Raw genomic sequence first — 25,618 nt, 5'->3', positions numbered from 1 at the left:
TAAATAGTAAATATACTTATAAATGTTCATCAATTATTATATTTATGCATTATAATTTTTATAAACTTATTGCAATTTTGAGTAGTTATATTTAATTCTTATACATATATTCATTTGTGATACAAGACTGATCCATAATAAGTAAATGAAAATGTTTGAGAACCTCTGGCTCTGGAATACAATATAATATGTGTAAACTTTAAAATATAATTTTGTTATGAAAGTGAATTAATAGTTATTGAAATAATCTCTTTACTTTAATTGTTATTAATCCGAAAATAATGTTGAATTTTGTATTGGCAATAACATGAAATTACTATGAATAGTTATATTTAAAGCTGTTATTTAGTAATTGTAATGCTTTAGGAAAAAAAATTATTTCTTAATAGATATTCAAATTTTTTATAAAGTGTATGCAAAGTACAACCTATCTGATAAATAAAAAATAAATAAATAAATAAATTATAGTATACACTATATTATTTTTATGATTCATAATATTATACAATAACATGTATATTTGATGAATAATTACGGTTGTACATTACATTTTAAAAAGTTTTTATTCATAGTAATTTATTGAGAATTATGTATTTACAATAATTATACAATCAAAGTGTAAGACTTTTTATAGGCTCAACCAATTTATACTTAAAATTATGTGTGGTTATTCCGTTCATGAGTTTCAAAAATATAAAAATTTTAGTCAGACTCAATAATATAAATTTATTTATATATTAAATATAGGTCATAGGTACATAAAACCGATCTCACAAATGAGTTTTCTTTAAATACTAAAAAAGTTCTATTAGTGAATAATGAATTTGTAGGCATATCAACTTCAATTTTTTTTAAAAATAAAAAATGAAGAAAAAAAATACAATTATTATACATATATTCAGGTGCTCCATCAAGACCTAAACTGAACATCTGTATTATTAATCTAACAAAATTTCCATCTGTTACCACATTCATTGCACATAACAAAGGTTGTCATTGGTTCATCAGCACTTCTTGTTTGGATTTGGTTGTACGTACAATTTCGTTTCTTACATTTACCACATTTCAATAAATCAGTTGAAGTTCCCTGTACAGTTGCCAATTGAGCATCATCTATAGATTCTTTAATGAGTTTATTTCTCAATGTTTTCATTTCGTTACTGGCCATCTCTTCAGCAGTCATTTTAGCTAATTGAGCAGGAGTAATAGCGCCAGCAATGAAATTGCTTCTTAATTGTGGGTTTTTAGCATCTCTTAGATTTGAGTATCTACTTCTTACTCTGTTTTTGTACCGAGCATCAGTGTTTTTAAACTCTGAGTAAATAGCATCTTCTAGCTCATCAGCAAGTTCTTCGACTGACGCACAACCACCAAATTCATCTTCAGTTTTCAATGCGGTGATTAGTAAATCGCGACATTTAAGACGAATTGCATCTGTTGTCGATGGTGTTGGAAATACGACTGGTTTTGGCGTATCTTTCTTAGCATCTATTTTTTGTTCTCTTTCCTCGGACTTTTTACGCTCTTTTTTATCTTTCTTCGGCTCTTGAGGTACAGACTTGTCTCCACTTAATAGTTTTTTCCAATTTTTAATCAATGCTTTCGAAAATGTAATTACTTCTTCATCTTTGCAGCTTTTTCGGAATGAATTGACAGTCATTCCCACACGAGTCTTAGTAAGTATGTCCAGTGTGATCGGAAGGTCTTTGAGAGCTTTCAGTAAATCAAGAGCTTGGGTTTGATCAGCATTTTCGTCGGACATGCTTTGGAGCTTGTTTTGTATTTTAATTATATCTTTTTCAACCGACATTGTAAAGATGGAATTGGTAATAAATCAATGTTCATTAACAGGTAAAATCCTTACCAAGTTCCGATGTCTGAAAAGTAGACTTAATACAGTGAGTATTTGAAAAACGAAATATTTCACGTAATATTACGGAGTATAGACAGTGGACACACGTTAGTCTTAGTACGTTACCGACTGATGGGAATAATAATAAATTATATTATAAACAAACACGGCGGCGCGGCGGCGTGAACCCTCCAATTTCTAAAACAATTATTGTTAAAATGAAGAATGAAACCTGAAATCTAAAAAAAAAAAATTGTTGTTTGATAAAAATTGGACGCAAGCAGGTATTTTAAAAACAGTCACACCAACATAAGTGGGACCACCTATGCACGCACTGCAAAGTCTATGGTATGAAATGGTATGATCATCATAGAATAAGACGACAAGACGTAACCATAGAATATTCTATGACGTAACCATGCTTATATCACAGAAAAACTGTTCTGTGCTTATATTTTGATTAATTATTATCTTTTATACCAGATGACTGATTGGCGATTGTGTATTTGAGTACCTGTTTGAATTTTGAGTATCGACTATCGAGTATCAGAGTATCGGAGTATTGACTTAAATCTTCATAATAAATTAATGGCTTTGAAGAGACAAGAGTTATATTGTCTCCAGTCTTGATTATTATAGTAAATACTAAATAGTTATAACTTTTAACTTGAGTCTCTTAGTTGTCATTTTTACTCATAAATACATGGTGGTATAGTTACTACTGGATCTTGGCTCCTTGTTATTTTCCAAATTCGTATACGTAAAGTATCTGCCCAATGTTAACTTAATAAACAATTGGTTGGACGCATGGTATTGATTATAGTATTCAGTAGCTCTGTTGCAGTATATCATCATAATTACACATATTCCTCAAACAAATATTAAAAAATGATTTTAAAAAAGATTTCCCTTTCTTGTCAAACACTTGTACGTTTCTGTCATTCAAATGTAAGTGATCAACATGCAACATTTTAATTTTACTTAATTTGTTTCAATATTCATTTAATAATTTTTTAATTACAAATATTTAAATTCAACTTTCTAGGTTAAATGGAAAGACAGAGTATTCTCTGGGATTCAGCCTACAGGAACCCTGCATTTAGGTAATTACTTTGGTGCTGTATCCAAGTGGGTTCAACTACAAAATGAAAACAGAGAAGTCATATTCAGCATTGTTGACATGCACTCCATTACTTTGCCATATGTTAGTTTAATATTGTATATATGTAATATAAACTATGACTGTTGTGTTGATGTTTTTCTATTTTATTAGAATACCAAGGAATTAGAAAAAAATGTCCTTCTCATGGCGGCTAGTCTAATTGCATGTGGAATTGATCCTGAAAAAAGCACCCTATTTCTGCAATCTCAGGTAATTTAAATTTTTAATTAAATTAAAAAATATTGTTTGTTTGATAACATATCATAATATATTATACTTTATAGCTTATTATACTTTTAGGGCCGTTCTTACAATGTCCGGTAAAGTGTCGGTTAACGCTAACCGACTGATAACAGATTTTTTTACCGCCAGAATTCGGCCAGTTAAGTGTCAGTTAACTTTAACCGGACATTGTAAGAATAACCCTAAGTGTTCAAAAATATTGCAATCTATTTTTGCGAAACGTCATAAATTAGGAAACCTTTAATGTCTCTAACTTTGAAACTAAGTGAGATAAACTATTTCTGACTTCACTAAAAACTTTTTCATCTGGAACTGTATGTAGTAAAAAAAAATATTAAAAATATTGATTGTTAACAAGTTTTCAAAGAAATTTTGGATTAATTTTGAAAATGCTATTTTTCATTGTTTACGTGCAAAAACTTCAAAAGTAAGTACGCGAGGTAAGTTCTGATCACACCAATGTATTGTGCGTAAAAAACCACACATTTTGATAAAAAAAAATTTCGAAAAAAATCAATTCTAAGTATTTTTTTGAAAAAAATTCGCATTTTGAAAAAAATCTACTTTTTGAAGATTTTCAATGATAACTTCAAAACTTCAAAACTAAGTCTGTCCGACCTTTTTTTTTTTACATTCTTATTAAGCACCCCAAGACACACATTTTGCCAAAAAAAAAAAAAAAATAGATAGGTTACTAAACTAGAATTGTTCCACTTGAAAAATGTAATAATCTATTTTTATTGTATTCTTTACATAGAAAAATAACTTTTTTTTATAATAATATAGCATTAATATTATTACCTGATTGTAAATTCTATTTAATCTTTAGGTACCTGAACATACACAATTAAGTTGGGTTCTTGGATGCTTGACAACAATGCCTAGATTGGGCCAGTTGCCTCAATTTAAAGAAAAGTCTTCAACTTTAAAAGATGTTCCTCTTGGTTTGTACTTATATCCAGTTTTACAAGCTGCAGACATACTTTTATATAAGTAATCAATTATACTTTCTATCTAACATTTTCGTCATTGGCCTATTTTATTTGTCATAGAGCAACTAAAGTACCAGTCGGCGAAGATCAAATTCAACACTTGCAGTTAGCACATAGTTTAGCTCGAACATTTAACAAACGCTTCGGTGACACATTTCCTGTACCTGAAGTTCTTATTCAACGTAAATACAATATATATTTATAACTTAAATATAAATATATGTAACTTAAATATACTATATGGACTTGTATAACTTTTCAATTTTGTCTTTAGAAAATTGCTCTTCGAGAATAAGAAATCTTCGGGACCCTATGAAAAAAATGTCTAAGTCTCATCCAGATCCTCGTGGAAGAATAGAAATTACGGATGAACCAGATGTCATTGTAGAAAAAGTAAAAAAAGCTGTTACAGATTGTACATCTAAAATAACATATGATCCTGAAAATAGACCAGGTGTTTCAACACTTTTAACTATGCATTCACTTATTTGTGGACTATTGCCAGAAGAAATTTGTGAAGAAAATTCGCTGTTGGACACTGGACGGTAAAATAGTTTTGCCTAACAAAATAATAATTATTAAATATTGTAACTCTTTTTTTAGTTTTTTTTTTTTTAACAACAAATAATAATATAAAACTAAAATAGAGTTACAATATTATTTTAATCTTAACAGTTTTACCTATGTTGTACAAGTGTATAACTATTGATACTTATTATAATATTTTATTTTTAAGGTATAAACATATAGTAGCAGAAGCGTTAGTTGAAAAATTTACACCTATTCGTCAAGAGATATTAAAATTAATAGATTCACCGGAATATTTGAGTAAAATACTACAAGAAGGACAACAGAAAGCAAATTTAATTGCTTCAAATACATGGCAGGAAGTAGCTTCAAAAATTGGTACAATACCAAGCAATTAAATTTTAAGTCATAAATAAAAAAACTAGTTAATAATTTTAATACTATAGAATTGTTTTTTGAACATTAAAGAGTTTTAATTTATGTTTAACAATTCTCATTTACAATATGGTTATTCTTGAATTGATTTAAGAGTTTTCCATTCTTCTAATTGTTTACGGGCATTTTCAATATCAGCATCAGTTATTGTTGGTTCAACTCCACATTCAACTTCTTCTTTTTTAGCCCATTCTAATGTTTCCAATTTTTGTTTCAAAAATTTTTCTTTTTCATTATCCAATTCAGTACGGTATTCTGCCAGTTTTTTTGATTTAACTTCATCACACCATTTAGATGTTAGACGACGTAAGGATTTTTTTCTTTCTACCCGTTCATAGGGTCTAGAATAGAAATACAAATTATGAATATAAATATATTGTAAAATTATTTTGTAATTTACTTACGGGTGAGGATGATACATTAAATCCAAATTTTCTAATAACCATTCAAACTTCTTATAGTCCCAAGTTCGTAAATGTTTCAGTCTTTTTTTACGTTTATCTATTATTTCTTTTAATGCTACTCTAGAATTTTTATCTCTTGGAGATAATTTGTAGTGTTCTTGAAGATTTCGAATGTTTGCTGTCATACTGGCAACTAAATATAAAAAACATGAATATTTATTGAATATTAATATACTGGGAACCCTATAACTTATTTATTCTTATAATTTATATTTATGACTAACCAAGTTAAAGAATATAAAAAAAAAACATTAGGTTATTATTGTTAATTAATAATTATAATTTAAAAATGTTTACTTATTTTCCATACCATTAAAAAAAAATTGAGAATAAAACTGACATAATATTTAAGCTATATAATTATCTGAAATATTGGTTAGACAATTAGATAGTTATCTAAATAATCCAATTTATAGTAGTAAAAAAACAGTGTACTGTTAATAGTACCGCCTATACCTACTATTTTATATCACTTAATATTGCTTGAGAGTTCTGTAACATATTTATAGATCACTCCCATAGTTCTACAAAGACAAATATGAAAAAGCTAAAAGTTCTTGGCTGACTTAATTACATATTATACAGATACCTTAATTTTTTTTTGTTAATGTAAACTGAAAAAATATTTTTAAATATTATATGTGCCTACCTAATAAGTAACTTTTTTTTAAAATAAATATACCATATTGTTCTAATCAAGAAAGTAAAAATAAAAATAAAATATAATTTTTAGTTATCAATATTATATTATGATCATACTTTGAACTTCGCATGATGTGAAATCCAAATTATTGGCTTTGACTTTATCAATGAGTTGTTGGCGAGCCAGTTGCGTTGCATACCGCCGTCCCATAAAATCACAAGAAAATACTTTGCGCACATATTCGTTGGCTCTAAAATAAAATTTGGTTATTAAAAATCAACTACTTTCATAACCTTTTGTCAATATAAATAAAATAAAGTAATGTTAATCATTTACGTTTTTAGTTCCTCAGAATCTTGATATTCTAATGGAGGTTTTGACATGTCCAGTGGCTTCAAAGGTGACAAGTCACCAGATTTTTTAGGATCCCAGCAAGCAATTTTCTCTGGTCGGACCCATTTTATGTGTAAATCAGACTTAAGGCCCCTAACTGATAGGATTACACCGTTCCCAGGGTGAATGAGTGAACGTAATGTAGAGAACATGATGGTACATGGAACAAAACTAATTGATTCAAACGAATTATTATTATTTACTCATATTATAAACAAAATAGAATTAAACTTATAAAATCTATAATGAAATAAAAAACCTTAGCAAATTCCAATAACTATAAAGAATTACTCGGTTATCTCATATAATTTGTTATTATATCGTTATCATATCATTTTTATATTAGAGGTTAGGACATTAATCAATAATAATTGATAAGATTAAACTGGAAACGGTTTTATTCTGTGCTCGAAGCCCTCCATAGACCTATAACTGTTTATAGGTCTATGAAGCCCTCAAAGTTTATAAAATATAAGTTATTAACCTTGCGTAGACCATAATGACGTTGCCTAGAATAATAGACTATTGGAAGAATTATGCCTTATGGACTATTGAGTATGGTGCATTGGTATTTGGTACTTGTAGCTCGTTTTCAACAGTCCACTTCCAGCGTTGATAAGTTTGTCTTAAACTTGTCTTAGCCTTTAGGCCTTTGGCACGATCCTTCAATTCTTGGTAGTAAACTTATATAGTGTCACGGACTGAGATAGATAATTAAATGTAATACATTTTAATATTTAATGTTATTGCGTTGTTTTCAGCTATCTATATTAGCCATAATCAAGGGTTAATGGTGGGAGGTGGGGGGTTGCAGGAGGACTCAGACCCCCTACCAGCTCTGATGGCGGTTAAAAAGCGTCCCCTTTAACAGATTAGGATTTTATACATTAGACATTATACATAAAATGTATAATTGGAACGCTTAAAACTAGGTATGTGGAGACATTAGTCCCCGCTGGAATTTTTTCCCGCTTTAACCCTTGGCCATAATACATACAAAATAGTAAATACTAATATAGCTAGCTTCATCTTATGTTTCAAATTAAGATTTTTAGAACATATCCATTTTGTGTCCTCTATATAAAAAAAAAAAAATACAGAAAATAAAAGAAACCGTAAATACTTAGATCAAGGGTATTAAATATCAAAAAATATCCACAATTTTTGGTAGAATTTTTTTAATGTTTTAAACTTTTAAATTGTCCACCACTCTATATATATAATTTGTCCATCAGCTATAATTCAATAACAATTAATGAATATTAAACAAAAAAATCGAAATCCGTTCCGTTAATTCAATCAGCGTACATTGCATAGAGAATCATGGATTAGGCACCTGCAGTATACGGATTATATAATTAATATAATTTTTGCATGATATTTTATGTTAATTGTTTACAATAATAATAAATAACAATATTATGTCATAATAGTATGATACAAACATAATACATATTATTCATAATAATATTTAAATTTATTATTAAAATAATGTGACGAAGGTCCAACGTTGCATGACAAAAATTTAAAAAATGGTATGTTGTACACCGTCCGTAGGAGGGCGTGTTTGTAACCTCTTTGGTATGTGTACACCATACGTGTCGCCGACTCATCGACAAAAATCGTTGCATGTGTGTTCGTGTTGATGTTGTCGGTCAAGCCGCTACGTGGTTGTACGTTCCACAGAATATTGAAAGTAAACTGTACTCTGTCGCCGTGACGTCCACCTTTTCCAGATCACTCGTCTCTTATGGTTCCTGACGTTAAATACGTGTCGTTTTACTACTGATGTTCTTTAATAATTGAAGCCAAAAGACTGTCACGAACACAAATTAATCACAATGGGTTGTAAGTATTATTACTGTTTATTTTTAATTTCATTTTTGGTTTACACTTTTGGATAATTCGTGTTTTCTATAGCCCTCCGTGAAGGAACCCCTTTTCATCTATGATACCTGTTGACAACGGGCATCTGCTGTAAATTGATTTATACCTCGGCAGTTAATTATGTGTTTCTTTCTTTCCCAAACGATTTGTTCTAAAACAATTCGTTTGAAACTTTTTTTCAATTTTTTTGGTTTTTAAAAAGTGGGTCAGGTCTTTGGTCTATGGAAATCATTCTTCCATTCATGAATAAATGTGTTATTTATTATAATCTAATGAGTTACTCGTTTATTTAGCTAGCTAAGTGTATTGATTGAATTAAAACTGGTTATTTGTTTATACATTTTAATAAATGATATTTCAAGCATGGATTGATTTAACGTAGCTGTTTGTTATATCATAACATGATTAATTTAATTATTATTAATCTAAGTGATTAATTTAGAATTATGTTTTGTAAACAAATTTTGTTAATGTGTATTGTCTTATGTTCTATTTTAAAATTGCTTATTTGGCACTTTTCATACACCTACTTTTTGTAGTACTTACTATTTGATTTAGGAATCTTTAAAATGTAAAGAGTATTATCTATACTCTGTACCACGAGAGACTATACTCGTTCCGCGCATCTGACTGACGCTGGTGACAGCGCGGAAGCCCAATTTCTCCCACTATTTACTGTCCGGCAGCGTGCAATATCGGCCGCCAACAACAACCCCCGGCCGAACAGTTGACGATTGTAACCGAACAAGCAAAAATGGTGGGGGATGCACAGCGACGGACGAAAAAACGAGTACGGTCTCTCGTGGAACAGAGTATAATATCTACCTAACTATTAAGTTCCTATGCTGTTAAAAAATATGATAGTTTTAAAGATAGTCCCTATTCAATATTAAAATATTAAAGAAGGTATCATATTTTTAAAAATTATGGATAATCTACATCACCTACTGATTAAAATTTAATATAACTATATACAATACCCAAAAACTTCATTTTTGCTGTCATTGTGAATGTTCCCCAGACAATGAAAACGCAATGACAATTGGATAATGTATTGTATTATAATATACAATATTTTAGCTTTTATTCCAAGTCTATGGAATATTTCATGCACACAGTTATCTAGTTGACTATACTCTGACACTTTGTGTCCAACGAATTAAATCATTAGATCCATTAAAATGTATTCTATGTTTACTCGTAAAATCTAATGTATTACCTAATACATTTTAGATCATTCAAAAACACAAATTATCGTAATACAAGAATTTGATTTATTTGTTTTTTTATTTTTGTTTCAGTTAAATTTTTAGAAGTAATTAAACCTTTCTGCAGTATATTGCCAGAAATTGCTAAACCTGAACGTAAAGTAAGTATTTAGACATTGTTAAAACTATTTATGTTATTAGGATATTTTTAGGTCACTTAAAACAGACAATATCACTGACTTATGCACCCAAATTCCAAATTAATAGTTCTCAATCATTAGATCCAAATTATATTAGTTAGTCTTGTTCAAGTTAAAAGAAATTTATGCTTATATTGATAATATATAGGTACTAATTATATTTTAGTTAAGCAAATAAACATATTTATTAGATAATAGATATGAATGATATGATAATTTTAATTGATAAATTTGTATTTAGTTTGTTATGAATTATAATAGATTTTAATTCTAATTTTAAATTACTTCAATTAATGGTTTGCTATTTGTATATATTTTAAAAATGATGTGTTAATATTAGAGATTTAATTATCAATTACCTTCACCTATATTTTCTATTAAATTAAAATTAAATAATGAATTTAATTGGTGATTATTAATTATATACTCTTATTTTACTTAGATTCAATTCAGAGAAAAAGTATTATGGACTGCCATTACTTTATTCATTTTTTTGGTTTGCTGTCAAGTAAGTTATTTTATTTTATAATAATTTTTGTTGTCTTTAGAATTTTATAATTATTTAATTTTTAGATACCTCTGTTTGGAATTATGAGTTCAGACTCAGCTGATCCTTTTTATTGGATTCGTGTAATTTTGGCTTCAAATCGAGGTACTTTAATGGAACTTGGAATTTCACCAATTGTAACTTCTGGGCTTATTATGCAATTGTTGGCTGGAGCTAAAATCATTGAAGTTGGTGATACTCCTAAAGATCGTGCATTATTTAATGGAGCACAAAAACGTATGTATTATATTTATATAATAAAATTAAAAATATAATTATTTTATTTAATTAACCAAAAATATATTTTTTTTTAGTGTTTGGTATGGTTATTACTGTTGGACAAGCAATCGTTTATGTTATGACTGGTATGTATGGTGATCCCAGTGAAATTGGAGCTGGTGTATGCTTGTTAATCATCATTCAGTTGTTTGTGGCTGGATTAATTGTCTTGTTACTGGACGAACTTTTGCAAAAAGGATATGGGTTAGGTTCGGGAATTTCACTTTTTATTGCTACCAACATTTGTGAAACGATAGTCTGGAAAGCTTTCAGTCCAACAACTGTTAACACAGGTAAAATATATTTTATTTTAATTATTTTTTACAAGTTATTTGTTATTTTATAATTGGTTTGTTAAAATGATAAATATGTTTTTTTTTAGGTCGAGGTACTGAATTTGAAGGAGCTGTTATAGCCTTGTTTCATTTATTGGCTACAAGACAAGACAAAGTTAGAGCACTTAGAGAAGCATTTTATAGACAAAACTTACCGAATTTGATGAATTTATTGGCAACTGTATTGGTGTTTGCTATTGTAATATATTTCCAAGTAAGTTAAAATTAAAAAGAAATATGAGTTTTATAATATTATATGTTCATGTTAATATTATAGGGTTTCCGAGTTGATTTACCAATTAAGTCTGCCAGGTATCGTGGACAATATAGCAGCTATCCAATCAAGTTGTTCTATACATCAAACATTCCTATCATTTTACAATCTGCTCTAGTGTCAAATTTGTATGTTATATCTCAGGTAAAAATATTGTAATTAAGTTTTGATTATATAATTAACCACTCATATTTTGAATATTTAATTTATAGATGTTGGCTGTAAAATTCCATGGTAACATATTAGTGAATTTATTGGGTGTTTGGGCTGATGTTGGAGGTGGTGGACCAGCACGAGCATATCCAGTTGGCGGTTTGTGCTATTATTTATCTCCACCAGAAAATCTATCTCATATTGCAGAAGATCCTATCCACGCTATTCTCTATATTGTATTTATGTTGGGATCATGTGCATTCTTTTCCAAAACTTGGATTGAAGTCTCTGGATCATCTGCTAAAGATGTTAGTACAGCAATTTGATATCCAATTTAATTTATTTATATTAAACCTATAAATAAAAACATTTATGTTTATAGGTTGCTAAACAATTAAAAGAACAACAAATGGTTATGCGTGGTCACAGGGATAACTCTATGATTCATGAATTGAACCGTTATATTCCTACTGCTGCAGCGTTTGGAGGGCTTTGTATTGGTGCATTATCTGTGTTGGCTGACTTCATGGGTGCCATTGGATCGGGCACGGGTATCCTGTTAGCTGTTACTATTATATACCAGTATTTTGAAATATTTGTTAAAGAACAAAGTGAAATGGGTGGTATGAGCACCTTGTTGTTCTAAAATGTTAATACATTACCCAACAGTTAATGAAATTGTTGAAAAAATCATCAAGTCCCTGTGGGACAGAACTGTTGTTGTCATGGTCTATGCATGACTCAAATTTAAATTATTCTGAAAATAACTTTATTTTTAGAAATAAAAATTTACTGATAAATCGACACAGCATTTCAAAATGTTATTATAAAAATTGTCTAAAAAAATGTCCCAACAACAAATTTATATTTATTTGTTATTATTATTATAATTTTTTTTTTTTTGTAAATTATATAAATGTTAGAAAATAGGAAATTTATAATATATGAACATTATTTTTCTCTTAAAGCTTACATCATAATATAAATATAATGTTGTGATTGGCAACAATTCTTCCTAATTTTTTTAATGTAAATATTAATACTATATACTTACAGTAAGTTAATAGCAGTAAAATTAAGAACATGTTTTGAGTCAAATTATATTTTTTTTTTCTGACCATTTCAACACAATTGTTTTGTCACTTCAGTTACTAATGACTCATTGCTATATGTTAATGAATAATAATAAAAAATCTTTTATTTACCATCATTCTTTTCTATGTTAATAGAAAAATGAATTGATATGGTATAATAATATGTACTCATGAGATTTCTGTAATTGAAGTGCATTTTAAGCATATCTATTGTTATGGAGAAACTGTTATACTAGATCAATTATGTCGTTGATCGTCGTTTAAAAATTGAAATGGCGTAATGATAAGGGTTTTCTTATATTTTCATTTAACATTTTTACATACGATTGAATAAAAACATTGTTTTTGATAATATTTAATTTTTTTTATTCATCAAAATTATTTTAATGTTATAGATGAATTACATATATAAATATGTTTTATCAACATTCTAATAGTATATTCAAGTGTTTCATAGGGAATCAGGATAGATCTCGTGTGGCTAGTTTCTTGTTTCTAGTTCAGGTGCAGCCGTGCATGGGGCTCTAATTCACCAAGTGCTTCAGTAATAGCTATTATTCTTTTCATAATAATTTAGGTGATGATACATGACACGATTAATAATATCCATTCTAAATAATTCAAATACAATTATTAGATTTTATAATTTTTATTCAACTAGGTTTAATATATTTTACTTACATTATAAAAGTACTATGTATTCTTCCCTGTATATAAAATAGTAAAATCAAAAGTTAAATAAGTAATAATCATATATTATTATTATAAACTAATGTAATTATGAAAGTTTGGTTAATCATGCGTTGTAGTATCATGAATGGTAAAACGAAAAGAGTAGTAAGTAATAACTGATATACGTAATTTTGTATAAGTTCGATTAATCGTACGTTTACCGCTGAGAATATTATGGGAATGAACGTAGATTAGGTTCTAATACCGTTAGTGTGGCGCATTGGTGCGACCGGTTTTATTGTCGCGGCGTTAAAACCCTTTGAACTGGAAGGTGAAAATATCCAAGTGTGGCGAAACCCTTAAGGCGAGTGACATACTGCAGTATTACTTTGCATTAAATCCCCTGAGAGTACGTACATGCGTCAATTTTTATTGACGTGTCATACAGTTTTATATGCCTATAATTGCGCAACGAGAGAGTACCTACACTCTACTTTTCGCAATACACTTGCGGCTAACGGGGGTGATGAGGTCAAGTGCGCTATCGTGTGGGCATCTGGTCACGCAGCGTATGGAGCATACATACATAAGCCTCGTTGTCGGGCGAACAGTGTGCATAGTGTAAGGGAAAAACGCAGTGCATCCGCAGCAGCGCGCCACCTCTTGGGCGTGGCACGTCCTATCCACCACGGCGAGCAGCATCACCATTCCTCTCCGCGCGCAATTCCTCACCATCACTCGTTTTGCTCCCTGTCTTTCTCTCACTCCTTTCGCGACTTTGCCCTGGGTCCGACGTTGCCATGGATACCGCATCTTGTCCCTCGTCTTAAATCAATAATAAAAACGTGGAACGTGAACGAGCGATTCTGACGCACCGCGGCAACGTCGCAGCAACGCCCGGCGTATGACGACAGATTCTCTGGTTCGATGTGTTTGCGATTAGAAGAAAAGGGGTACCCGGGCTCTACGCACGCCGGTATAGCGGTTCCCGGTACTATGTCTAATTTTTTTCACCCATAATAATATATTAATAATCGCACAGACACAAATATAGAACAGACAAGATGAAAAACTGTTTTGTGTTCAATGCTTTGCAGGCAGCGAATCCTTCTTTACACCCCCTACCCACTGTTATACGCGTGAGAGTGCCGTGACGGTATATAGCAGATACTGAGGAAGTGAGACTCCTCGGATAATGACGGCGGGGCTCTTCTTGCCTTAAATTGGGTTAAACATCAATGGGGTCGGTGCGTCATATGCTTTGATTGCGGATTTTTAAGTGGTGCTTGTCGAATTATTTTTTTCATTACGCTGTCGTTAGACGACAACGCTACTGAATTGCCTCCGGGTAAGAATAGGTGGGGTTCTGGGGCGGTGGTAAAAGAGGCACTCGAGGTGAGTGGCGACGCGTTCAAGAGGTTCGAGATGATGGGTCAATAAAATGAATGATGCTGGTTTTTGAACACGTTGCGGTAACATGGTTGATTTCTCGGCTTGCCCGAGTGCCGGAATACGTCGTGTCACGTCGACAAAACGACCAACACAGTAGCAACTAGAACCACACTGTCTCCAGAATATCGGCGACAAAATTATTACAAAATTTCCTATTCTCTCAGGCCGCGCGTGGGTACCTATATCTACATAACGCACGCAACCACCGGCTTTATTATAACATGTAGGTATAGCTGTAAGTGCACCTACATGTAGGCGTGTGTTATGTAGCTGTAGGCCCTATAATGCCGTCTTTCACGACGACAGTACAATATCGGTCACCGCCTAGTGCATCAGACCCGATGCGATCCCGGCAAAGTGTACCGCCGTAATATTCGGGTGGTATCGGTGGTCGCTGCAAGGGAGTGGCGTTGTCCGCGCGGTTCGCAGTGCATCATACAGAGTTCGCCAACGGTCAGATCGCCCCCGCTATCGCGCTCGCACACATAGTATAATAATAATAATAATAATGTAATAGTCGCCGCGGACGGGTAAAGGACCGGGGGTAGCGGTAGGACACTGCGTGTATAGTGCGGCTGGGTGGGGTGATGGGGCGACGGAGCCGAGCGAGTGCCCCCCCCGCGCGCGTGCATTGCCACGGTGCGCTCGAGTCGAGATGGCCCCAATTTTCCGCCAGGACGTCAAGGGCGGCGGCAGGGCACCACGTACGGTAGGTGGGTGTGGGTGGCGAGGAGACGCCTCAAGGGGGGAGACTGCACGTCGCGGCGGCGGTGTAAAATCCTGGGGCACGCCGACGGGAAAATCCCCGGATTACTTTACGGACTGTCGTCGCGGGCTGCGATAGCGCGAACGTGCCGCTGCCGTCGTCGCCGCCGCCGCTGCCGCCGTGCGCGTTTCGCGTCGTGTGCCGCCGACGCGGACTGTTGTACAGGAGAGTTAGTAGCGGTGCGTGCCGGCGGGTCGGGTGTCTCTCTCTATCACTCTCTGAGCGGTCCCGCAGTCGTATTATCATCAGCACCGTTATTATTACTATACTATTGCCGTTATTTATTATTAATATTATATTGCGCGCGCGTTTGGGTGTGTGTGTATTGCGGGGAAGACAGTGTGATCAGTGGGGGCGCACCGCGGCGTCCGATACATAATGTGATATATTATTAATAGAAATATTATCGTCGTCTCCGCCACCTTCACCACCGTTTAAAATTATCGTCGTTTTAAATGGTCCGTGCGTACGGTACGCGCCGCAAAAGCCGCGCGACCGACCAGTCTTCGTCGTATACTTGTATGCCGTAGGCGTCGTCGTCGTGCGTTATTAGTATAATAGCGGTTCGTATAATATTGTTATTACCGTTATTATTATTATTATTATAATATTATACATTTATCAATTTAATTTTAAACGTTTCGCTTGGGGTTGCGTATAATATATAATATATACATCTTTATAATATTATTATGTCGCGTGTCGTTCACACCGTGCATCACACGAGACCGCCGCCGCCACCATCTCAGCAGCCGCCACCGACGTCGTTTTTGTGCAGCCGACCGCCGCTGCCGGCGTCGTCGTCGTAGGAGAGAAACGCACCACCGCCACAAATTTTGCAACCGCCGCCGCTCCCCTATCGCCCCCGGACGAGACGCGTGAGTTGTGTTTTGTCGTTATCAGTTATCACATCACTGCTCAATAAATTATAATACGTTATGAAATGAGAGCCAGGGTATACCTATATATATATGCTAAACATGGGCGTCCCACATCGGGGTGGTCGAGGGAGGCATACGCGATTCACCCTCGGGACAAAACCATCGACCAGTATTCGAACTTTTTAAGTGACGTTAACGTACACGAAACCATTATCAAACTTAATGACCAAACGGTTATGACTTATGAAAAAAAAAATTGTTATTATATATATAATCATTCTGATAGTCTCTGTAATGTACCTTCTGATGAGCCACGAGCGTCCATGCACATAGAATGTAGGTATTCCGAATACTATCATTGGGTAAAATACTAAAATGTCGTTATATAGAAACATGAATTGATAACAGTAAAAAAAAAAAAGGTACGTCAAATCAGTGATTATAACAATAAAAAATTGCATTGAATAAGAAATTGTTTAGTGTGCCTGTTCCCCCAATGTAAGTTTAAAAATAACGGTTTTCTATATTTATTCAATGCTTAAACTTAAATAACTTAAATGGAAATAGCCAATAGGTGGTCAATTCTTTTTCAACTAGAAATTAATAATGTACCTTGTACCTGTATAGATTTAAATATTTTTTACGAATTAAATCGAGTTATGTATTAAAATTTTTTATCATGAATATAAATAAAAAAAAAAACAGAATTAAGTAGATAGTTTCAACTATAAATAATAGCACAAAATATTTTGAAAATCATATTATAATGTCTATAAAATACTAATACATATAAATATTTGGTGAAAAATGTACGCAGTGGTTCCTACAATGCGGCCCATTTACTAAATATTATGTTTGTGGCCTGCATACTAAAATTAAATTCTACATCCAAAAGTGTGAAAAAATAAAAAATATACATTCTTGTGGCTATATACAAATATGCAATATATTTTGCAAGAAACAGAGAGGTTACGTGTTAGTCCGCACAAACGTTAAAATATATGATATCAAATATTCAAACTAAAAAAATCAAAAAATAAATAATTAGTTAATGCAATAAACTACATTATTACACATTATAATACATTACTACAATAATAGTCAATAGTAATTTTTTTTCGAGTTTTTTTTTAAATTTATGCTAGTAAATGTGAATGTTTGTAAAATTGAATATATTTTTTTAAACATAAAATTAATTATTTCCATTATTATGCCAATTAATATATTTAATAAAAAAATGTATGTGGCCCGAAAGTAATTGACAAAATTAATATTTGGTTATATCCAAAATCAATGAGAGGACCTTTGTACTACAGTAATTAATTTTTGAATTACAAAAAAAAAAAACGAAATAAATTTTGTCTAAAATTGGTTTTGCGTAAAAATTCGTTTTTCTCCTGATTATTTTGATATTGTATTGTATCTTTTACTTTTAATCTTCCACCTATATTTGAAGTATTTATATATAACAAAAAAAATAATGAAAAACTGCAAAGCTTACGTCAAACCAAAAGAAACACATTGTTTCAGTTTCGTTTTATTTGTTAAGGCGAAATTTATTCTGCTATCATGTTCCAAAAAATCAAAAAATAAATCAAGTGGATTTGTTTTTCACTGCGAATAAGTTCTTTCCGAACTCAAAAACCCATTCTAATAATGTTTATACGTTTCTGACATTCTATATATAAGTAACTATAATAACTATACATAGGTAGGTAATATTAATACGATCGTAGGAATACACATTATAATATTATATTGTACCACTTTACCTACTATATAGTACCTACATAAATTGGTAAAAAAAAATGGTTAAAACACTACACCTATCGTTAAACAAATTATGATATTCTCAGATTATCCCATCTCCCTTATCTACTTAGTATTAAAGCATTATATACGTGCATGGCAAAAAATTATTTCTTGGTTTGGTATCGTGGTCTTCCGTGCGTAGGTACTACGCGTCGTGTACCTATTTGTATTATATTAGTTATCATATTATGTAATCGCTGTACCACTGTAGTTGGGATCAGGGGCGTATTTGAGAGTTCATCGTTGGGGGGGGGGGAGGGAGGTAGCTGGAGGTAACGGAAAAGAAGGTCAAAGGTCAAAGTTGTTACTCACCCATCAAAAAAAAAAATTTTAATGAAATACATTTTGGAATAATATGATGAAACAAAACACAACTATAATAGTTGTGTTTTTCACCCCTGAAAGAATAGTGACACAATTCAAAAAATACGTTTTTTGAGTTATTACCATCAAAATTTGCAGAACTTCATCCATTGTATTTTAGTATAGATACTTAAAATAATAATTTAAGTACCATTTCACCTTTGTTTTTTTATAAATCTGATTTTTTTTTTACTTGTGTCATTATCTCTGCTTAGAAAAAAATATATTATGATGTACGGCCACATAAAATATTTTTTTTCCAAGCAGAAGTAATGACACAAGTCAAACTGAAATTAGATTTACAATAAAACATAGATAAAATGGTACTTAAATTATTATTTTAAACATATGCAAGTAAACTATACAATGGTGAGAATAATATAAGATTGAAAAATAAAAATAAATTAAAAATCCTATTTATAATGATTAAATTACATAATAAAACATTAAAAGTTGATTTCCCAACATTTTGATATTTTGATTTGTGTCACTATTCTTTCAGGGGTGCGTATTAAGGGGGCTGGAGCTTGATTTATTTTTGGTCGAAAACATAGTTCACGACTTCAATCACTACGCCCAATATAATGTCCCGATATTAATTTTGAAAGCAAATTTGAATTTGACACTAAATTATCTATGCTTTGACAATTTCATTTTTCTGATTTTTATTTTTTACTTAGAAATTTACTAACAAAAACAGGAAAAATAGAACATATTCATAATTCAAATTTAAATACATTGATATAGAATATGAAAAATGTACGACAGTTAAAGCATAGTAAATTTAGAGGAGAATTCAAATCTGTTTGCAAAATTTTAAATCGGAACATCCTACTGAGCGTAGTGATCAGAAGTCAGAGGTAGTTTTTGAAAAAAAATGTTTGTCATTTTATAAAGCAATAAATGGTGACTTGTGCATGCGCGTTAGCAAAATGACAGACGTATAGACTCGTTTCACACTTAATGCCACTATACAACGTGATCGGTACTACGAATTACACACACTAATGTTCATCTACTTACAACACATACACAAGACCCAGATAAACAGAAATATAAAATGCCTAGTTTTTACTCCTTAGAATTGATTACGTTCCAGCTCCCTTAATGTCTTTATTTTCAAAACAATACTCCATTAAAGTCAATAATTAGCTCACGAGGAGCGTATGAATCGGGTTCCACTGAGCATAGTAATTACTAATTATAGATAGTAGGTATCGCGGAAGAGTATTGTATAACTTTTATAATCTACCCACACCCCCGAACTTCACTCCAGACCAATCGGTCACCGATTCTGTATTATAATAATACGCGTACCGTGTAGCAAACACCCGCATGGCCATGGTATTGTGAACGAACAATTAATATTTTCTTATGAAAAAAGTTGAAACTAACTGTCTAACTCTTATTATTATTTATATATCAATTAAATAATTAAGTGCAGAAATAATTTTGTAAAAATCAAAAACCGTGTTCGTGGGTTCGAATGTCTCGTTTAATCGTTTTGTTTTAAGGGGACGTTACATATTGTTTGGTCTATCTTACAAGTGCGTAACATAGTAAACTTTACGCTCAGACGATTACGTTTATCTTCTTTAGTTTAAAAATTAGTTAATTGACCTCTTGTAAAATTTAAAGGTAAGATAAAGGCAATGACATAGGCTTTTTATTATATTTTAATTTTAAAGCGAGTTATAAGTATTTTAATAAGTACAAACAATTTACAATTTTAAATTACTGATGACTCACTTGGCGCAACGTCGACGTTACCATATTTATAGTTTATACCCCATCCTCGTTAATGATCCATGACGTGGTTTTTCCATAGTTTTTCGCTTAATTTACTTTGTACCACCACGGATAGCTGACCAACTGATGTTTCGTTTTTATTGATAAGCACGTCCGAAAACTCAATATATATATGACTGTAAATTGTCTAAATTATCTTCGAAGATTAGGTGATAAGAGGGAGAAGGGGTACTTGAGACCCGCATAATATCATCAAAATATTGTATAAGACAACAAGTTATGTTAAATTGTCGAGATCAATTTTGGAAGAGTGACTAAGTCCGCCAATGCTCACACTCGACAGTCGTCGTTACATATCAGTATATTATATTCACATAGTATAATAATGTTATATTAGCAGGGCCCCACAAGGGGGACCTGGAGTACAGGTGACTGGCTATTTTAGGGGCTCATTGAAACGAATTTGTATTTTGAAATGTTGATTGGAATACTAATTTTATGATATAACCCATAAATCATAAATGTATAATTTATAATATATTAAGTAGAAATCTTAAAAATCTTAAAAATTCAAAATGTCTACATTTTATTGTATGTTTCTATAGTTTTCGATATAATACCAAAGTTATATAATATTATTTAGATATTCTGACCTCGATTAATAATAATAATAATAATAAATACATTTATTATTTTCCAAATACTTAATTACAACACTATGATCAAAATAATTACCCACTATTATTTTAAGTTATTGACAAATATTTTATCTACCCGTGTACCTACTTACTTATATAATAGTGATTAAACTATATTATGTAGATTATTGACTATTTTTTATTAACTTTGAGTGATTTTATTCTTCTGAATAAAATGTATGTATTCTCCACTAAAACAATATACATGTCTAATATCAATTAATTTTAACAATAGACAATACAAATTACAATATCTCTACGTACATTTTTATGCAAATACTTAATAGTCTTAGATTATTATCTATTATAATATTATTTTCCATAGCTATAGATTATTTAAACATAATATTATGTTTAATGTATGCCATAGCCATGTCGTATTTTTAGACTTGATCCTTCTCTCATCACTAAGGAGTCACAAAAGCGTAGATATGATATATTATAATACAGTTGAGTCGAGATAACTCGAAGTTGAAGGGGATAACAATTCGCTTCGAGATTTGTATTAGTTGACGTATCTAACTAAATTATAGGGGAAGAATTTTCCAGGGGAATAAAAAAAATTCGAGTTTTCAAGTTTCTTGAGTTATTGAGGTTAGATTTATCGGGGACTTGACTATAGCTACAACTCGTGTCTTATAGGTTTGGGACAAATGCGCACAAATACAAAAGTGGAATTCACACAGAATTACAACAGCGATTATTAACCCGAAACGTTGTGAATACCTGCAGGAGTCAAGGTCATATACTCATGTCAAACGACGTTAAATAATGAAATACATTTTACTATTTTAGTATCGCCAATCTCTACATATTATAGTTAAATATCCACGATTATGCAGACTATAATAAACTTGTAATTTGTTAACTCAGCTTAATATACCTTTTAAACTTTGATATCACTGTCATAAAAAATTAAGCCTATCAACGGAAATATTTTGGTTTGTAAATTATAGTATCATCTGTTTCCAATCTCCCAATAAGTAGTTGAACTTTGAGAGCACTTTAAATAACCCAAAATATGTCAATAAGAAGAAAAATAAATTTAAAAATACAACTTGTGCATACATCTAGTAACAGTTTCCTTGTTTAAAGGATTACCTATTACAGAAAATTAAGTTTTAATGCTTGTTAAATTGCAGAATGGAATATTAAATTATAGATTTATTAAAAACAATGTTTAATGTATTTGGTTCGTTCTTACAATTGTAGTATTAGAATTAATCATGTGATGTAAACAAAATTAAATTATCAAAAACAATTAACAAATAATTAAGAATGATGTATAAGAAAAAAACGGTGAGCTCACTCTGCACAAAATCGATTTTGAAGACAATTGGTTTGAGGAAATATTCCCAATCTGCTCTAGTTTTTTTGGTTTTTTTCCGAATAAATTAAAGTACTGAGAATTTTCTAATTCAACAAACTCATTTTTCATTTTATTTCGCATTGTACACTAACCAGATAACATTTTCTAGCTGGGTTCTCGCTGTTGTATAGTACCTAAGTGTCGAGTGTATTTCGGCATTGAGTATAGGTAACTGTAATGGATGTGTTAAATTTAAATTCAATGATAAATCATTGCATAGGTATAAAAGACGATTGTGAGCGAAGACGGACCGTCAGCCTTATTTCTAAGGATATTTTACTTATTTTTACTATATATCTATATTGATGTAGTATTTTTTTTTCATATTAGAATTAGGGTAGGTTGAACTTATTTTTATCAAAAAAAAATCTTATAGTTATCCGAGTAGTTACCCATATAATGATATGGTTTTATTTAATATTACTAGTAGTTATGAACTTATTATACAAGTCAATACTAATGTGTCGTACCATAGAACGGTGTGAATAGGTTCGTGGAATAAAGAGCTTAAAATAATTAATCTGAAGATTTTGAAAATGTCACTGTGTAAAATAAATAATAATATACGTAGAGGAAAATAGTTTCCACTTGAACAATATTTTAGATATTACTACAAAATAACAAAAGTCATAGTTTTTCATTTAAATATCTAATTTTGTAAAAATTTGAACTTGAAATGTGCAGTATGAAAAAAAAAACTATGTACTCCTATATAATTTGGCATTGTTAGGTTGCTGTAATAACAAACTACGAGGAACATTGCATATATTTTAAGGAATATTTTAAAAGTGGTATCATGTTTCAAGTTTTCAACGTTTTTAGTTTCTCCAGTTATTCATTTTTGAATTGTAACAAAATAATTTCGAATTTGTCAAAAACTGGTTAACACAAAAATTCTTGATTATTTTGTAAAGTACTCGGAATGTTTGACCCCCTTTAGTACCAACTAGAATCAATTTTTAACTCTCCTCAAAGTTGAAGATCGAAGTGGTTTTTTACTATACAACACGTAGGTACACACACACGGCACACATGCACACAAACAATACATTGTAAAACCAATTAATTCATCATTTCACTCAGTATCTAAAGTTTGTAAAATTTATTAAAATAAAAATAATTAATTTAACGACGGCGTAGTCCAGAAGATATATCCAATTAATTTTTTTATTGAATCTGTTAACAATAATGTTAACAATAATTAATTACATAAATCTATTGACTCCATAAGAATCGTTCGGGATCAACAATAAATTGTCCCATTTTCGAGCGGATATCGCTGGAGAACTTTGTACAAGGAAAACGTATAAGTACGCGGACACGCGGTTACACTTATCACTCAGTCTGTGTAGTCTTGCACAGATGATGACAATTATATGACATTACATCGCTGCTATGTGCCAAAATACGTATGTACCTATTTGATTTGTTTAGTTGAAAGACATTTATTTTCTGATTTGGCACAAGATTCATCAATTTAATTTGTTAGTAAATAATTATCGAATAATAATAATAACTTTATACAATAATTGAGTTTGATGTATTTAATATCACTGCGCTAATATATCACACTTTACGTGACGCCCATGAACTTTGCTCACCTACTTGGACATATCAATATGAAAATTATGCCAATATTTTGCGAATAATTTGTGATATTGGTATGTTAATGTTGGTGGGCCAAGTTCATGGACGTCTTTACATGTATTGACATGTGGTGATAAATTCTATAATATTATAATATTATAATATTATAATGTGTGTGCAACTATGTGGAGTGTTTTTTATGGTATATTAATATATTATAATATATTGGTATTATTGTTGATGTATTATTATTTATTGCTAACATTTCTTTATTATACTACTTCTATATTCATTAAAGTCTACATGATACTGACTGCTGGGTATTTGGATCGAGTTTTACTTATCTTTATGTTTTGAATATATTACAATACGCACTTCAAAGAATAGAGTAATTATTTATCTTAGTTTTAAGCTATATAAACATTAAATTCGATTTTCAAGAGATGAAAATTATAACTTTGGTGGTTGACATTTTCTGATTTTAATCGCTTTCAATAAAGGTATTATAATCCACACGTTTTCCATTATGCGTCAATGAAAAATTGCGAGTCAAGCATTTTCAGCGAGTGAGCAAGAAAAAAAAACACAATTGATTGCTTAACTATATATATATATATATATTACGAAAAAAACAACAATAACAAAAAATATAGTATAGGTTCTTGGGTGATGGTTTTATTTTTATCAAACATTTAAAAAATATTATACGAGTATACCTGTACTGAATTAATATTTAGTAATAATAATAATATTTAACTGTATTGTTTAAGGTAGGTACTTGATCGAAAATAAAATAAGTCATGATGTACATATACCGAGTCCGACGAAATGAACCTTTTTAGAATAAGAGCAATTGATGTTTGAAATCTTTTATTCGGAATTATTTCGGATTACGTTTTTACGTAGGTATTTATTAACAACGGCTATTGGAATCACCTGCGTGAGTTGTTTATAATGTATAAGACATGCTTAACGCCTATATACAATAATTAAATAAGTTAATGATACAAAAGTCTAAAATGATGTATGCTTTTTACATAATTAATAATATGATAACTATTATAGTAGGTTTAAATTTTTAATGCTTATTGCTTGTAGGTATATTTTAATAATTAATATACATTCTAAATTATAATAGGCACATCATATTTATGAACATATTTTATTCAAGACTGAGATGTCGTGTTATAACGCGAATCAAATTTCATTCTTACGGTCTATAAATAAAATAGTTTAGGTACCTACACATCGTTTAATTTACTGTTGCATTTGTTAATAATTTTTTACTTATCATCATCTAGTAGATTTTACTAAAAATCATATAAGATTACGGGGTGGGTCACCATTTTAATATTATTAATAGGTCGCTTGGATTACGTCGATTACACCGCACATATAAGCGCCCAATTCGGTGTGACTGCCACTTGGCTGGAATCTTTGTATAGAGACTACGTCGTTGTCGTCGCTGGTGCACTACCCCCAGTTAACCTATTATATTATAGTATGGAGGTTATGGTGGGTATATAATGGTCGGTTTAGTAACAATATCATAAGACAATGCAATGTTTGTAACGCTAATT

General features: G+C 31.0%; 5 protein-coding genes and 1 long non-coding RNA gene across 11 annotated transcripts in view; 3 read left to right on the top strand and 3 right to left on the bottom strand.

Moving 5' to 3' along the window:
* Positions 1 to 702: 702 nt before the first annotated feature.
* LOC103309177 (transcription elongation factor S-II) lies at positions 703 to 2,089 on the bottom strand. The gene has a single exon (XM_008184012.3). The coding sequence runs from the start codon at positions 1,808 to 1,810 to the stop codon at positions 944 to 946; it is 867 nt and encodes a 288-aa protein (XP_008182234.1). The 5' UTR covers positions 1,811 to 2,089; the 3' UTR covers positions 703 to 943.
* Positions 2,090 to 2,315: 226 nt separating this feature from the next.
* On the top strand, positions 2,316 to 5,267 carry LOC100161071 (tryptophan--tRNA ligase, mitochondrial). Its single transcript, XM_001949284.5, has 7 exons — positions 2,316 to 2,800; positions 2,898 to 3,056; positions 3,126 to 3,224; positions 4,087 to 4,250; positions 4,310 to 4,431; positions 4,524 to 4,794; positions 4,986 to 5,267. Exons 1-7 carry the CDS (start codon positions 2,741 to 2,743, stop codon positions 5,173 to 5,175), a joined length of 1,065 nt encoding a protein of 354 aa, XP_001949319.1. The 5' UTR covers positions 2,316 to 2,740; the 3' UTR covers positions 5,176 to 5,267.
* Positions 5,191 to 7,000, bottom strand: LOC100166512 (28S ribosomal protein S15, mitochondrial). 2 transcript variants are annotated; one of them, NM_001293430.1, is given in 5 exon segments: positions 5,191 to 5,474; positions 5,477 to 5,553; positions 5,617 to 5,809; positions 6,436 to 6,569; positions 6,656 to 6,984. In NM_001293430.1, coding segments are annotated over 5 exon segments (633 nt in total). In that variant the 5' UTR covers positions 6,865 to 6,984; the 3' UTR covers positions 5,191 to 5,454.
* A 1,352-nt stretch (positions 7,001 to 8,352) lies between these two features.
* Sec61a1 (Sec61 alpha 1 subunit) lies at positions 8,353 to 13,043 on the top strand. The gene is made up of 9 exons (NM_001126167.2): positions 8,353 to 8,560; positions 9,901 to 9,968; positions 10,450 to 10,515; positions 10,581 to 10,791; positions 10,869 to 11,126; positions 11,216 to 11,382; positions 11,446 to 11,586; positions 11,655 to 11,903; positions 11,978 to 13,043. Exons 1-9 carry the CDS (start codon positions 8,554 to 8,556, stop codon positions 12,239 to 12,241), a joined length of 1,431 nt encoding a protein of 476 aa, NP_001119639.1. The 5' UTR covers positions 8,353 to 8,553; the 3' UTR covers positions 12,242 to 13,043.
* On the bottom strand, positions 12,699 to 14,854 carry LOC103309176. The gene is made up of 3 exons (XR_510632.3): positions 13,627 to 14,854; positions 13,371 to 13,396; positions 12,699 to 13,300 (listed from the first exon to the last, which is right to left on the bottom strand). It is a non-coding gene; the product is annotated as an uncharacterized LOC103309176 (long non-coding RNA).
* A 793-nt stretch (positions 14,855 to 15,647) lies between these two features.
* Positions 15,648 to 25,618, top strand: part of LOC100163095 — a 67,963-nt gene continuing 57,992 nt past the window's right edge. For 2 of the 5 annotated variants that reach the window (XM_008184004.3, XM_008184010.3), the window contains exon 1: positions 15,649 to 16,457. The gene's annotated coding sequence lies outside the window, so the exon portion shown is untranslated. Of the gene's footprint in view, positions 16,458 to 25,618 lie in introns of all 5 variants that reach the window. The other 3 variants (XM_008184008.3, XM_008184009.3, XM_008184007.3) reach the window with 2 other exon arrangements.

Source organism: Acyrthosiphon pisum, chromosome A1 (genome assembly GCF_005508785.2).
Source record: "Acyrthosiphon pisum isolate AL4f chromosome A1, pea_aphid_22Mar2018_4r6ur, whole genome shotgun sequence".
NCBI classification, from domain to species: domain Eukaryota; kingdom Metazoa; phylum Arthropoda; class Insecta; order Hemiptera; family Aphididae; genus Acyrthosiphon; species Acyrthosiphon pisum.
Note: the sequence above shows the minus strand (reverse complement) of the source record. Positions and strands in the feature narration are given on the sequence as shown.

Excerpts from the sequence above, each read along its gene's own strand:
- Sec61a1 (NM_001126167.2), top strand. Across the intron at positions 11,127-11,215 it reads TCCAACAACTGTTAACACAG|GTCGAGGTACTGAATTTGAA; the intron begins GTAAAATATATT and ends GTTTTTTTTTAG. Across the intron at positions 11,587-11,654 it reads ATTTGTATGTTATATCTCAG|ATGTTGGCTGTAAAATTCCA; the intron begins GTAAAAATATTG and ends TTTAATTTATAG.
- LOC103309177 (XM_008184012.3), bottom strand. The coding sequence starts at position 1,810 with ATGTCGGTTGAAAAAGATATAATTAAAATACAAAACAAGCTCCAAAGC.
- LOC100166512 (XM_016803728.2), bottom strand. The coding sequence starts at position 6,864 with ATGTTCTCTACATTACGTTCACTCATTCACCCTGGGAACGGTGTAATC. Across the intron at positions 6,570-6,655 it reads GATTCTGAGGAACTAAAAAC|AGCCAACGAATATGTGCGCA; the intron begins GTAAATGATTAA and ends ATTTTATTTTAG. Across the intron at positions 5,810-6,435 it reads CACATCATGCGAAGTTCAAA|TTGCCAGTATGACAGCAAAC; the intron begins GTATGATCATAA and ends TTTTATATTTAG.
- LOC100161071 (XM_001949284.5), top strand. The coding sequence starts at position 2,741 with ATGATTTTAAAAAAGATTTCCCTTTCTTGTCAAACACTTGTACGTTTC. Across the intron at positions 3,057-3,125 it reads ACTCCATTACTTTGCCATAT|AATACCAAGGAATTAGAAAA; the intron begins GTTAGTTTAATA and ends CTATTTTATTAG. Across the intron at positions 4,795-4,985 it reads TCGCTGTTGGACACTGGACG|GTATAAACATATAGTAGCAG; the intron begins GTAAAATAGTTT and ends TTTATTTTTAAG.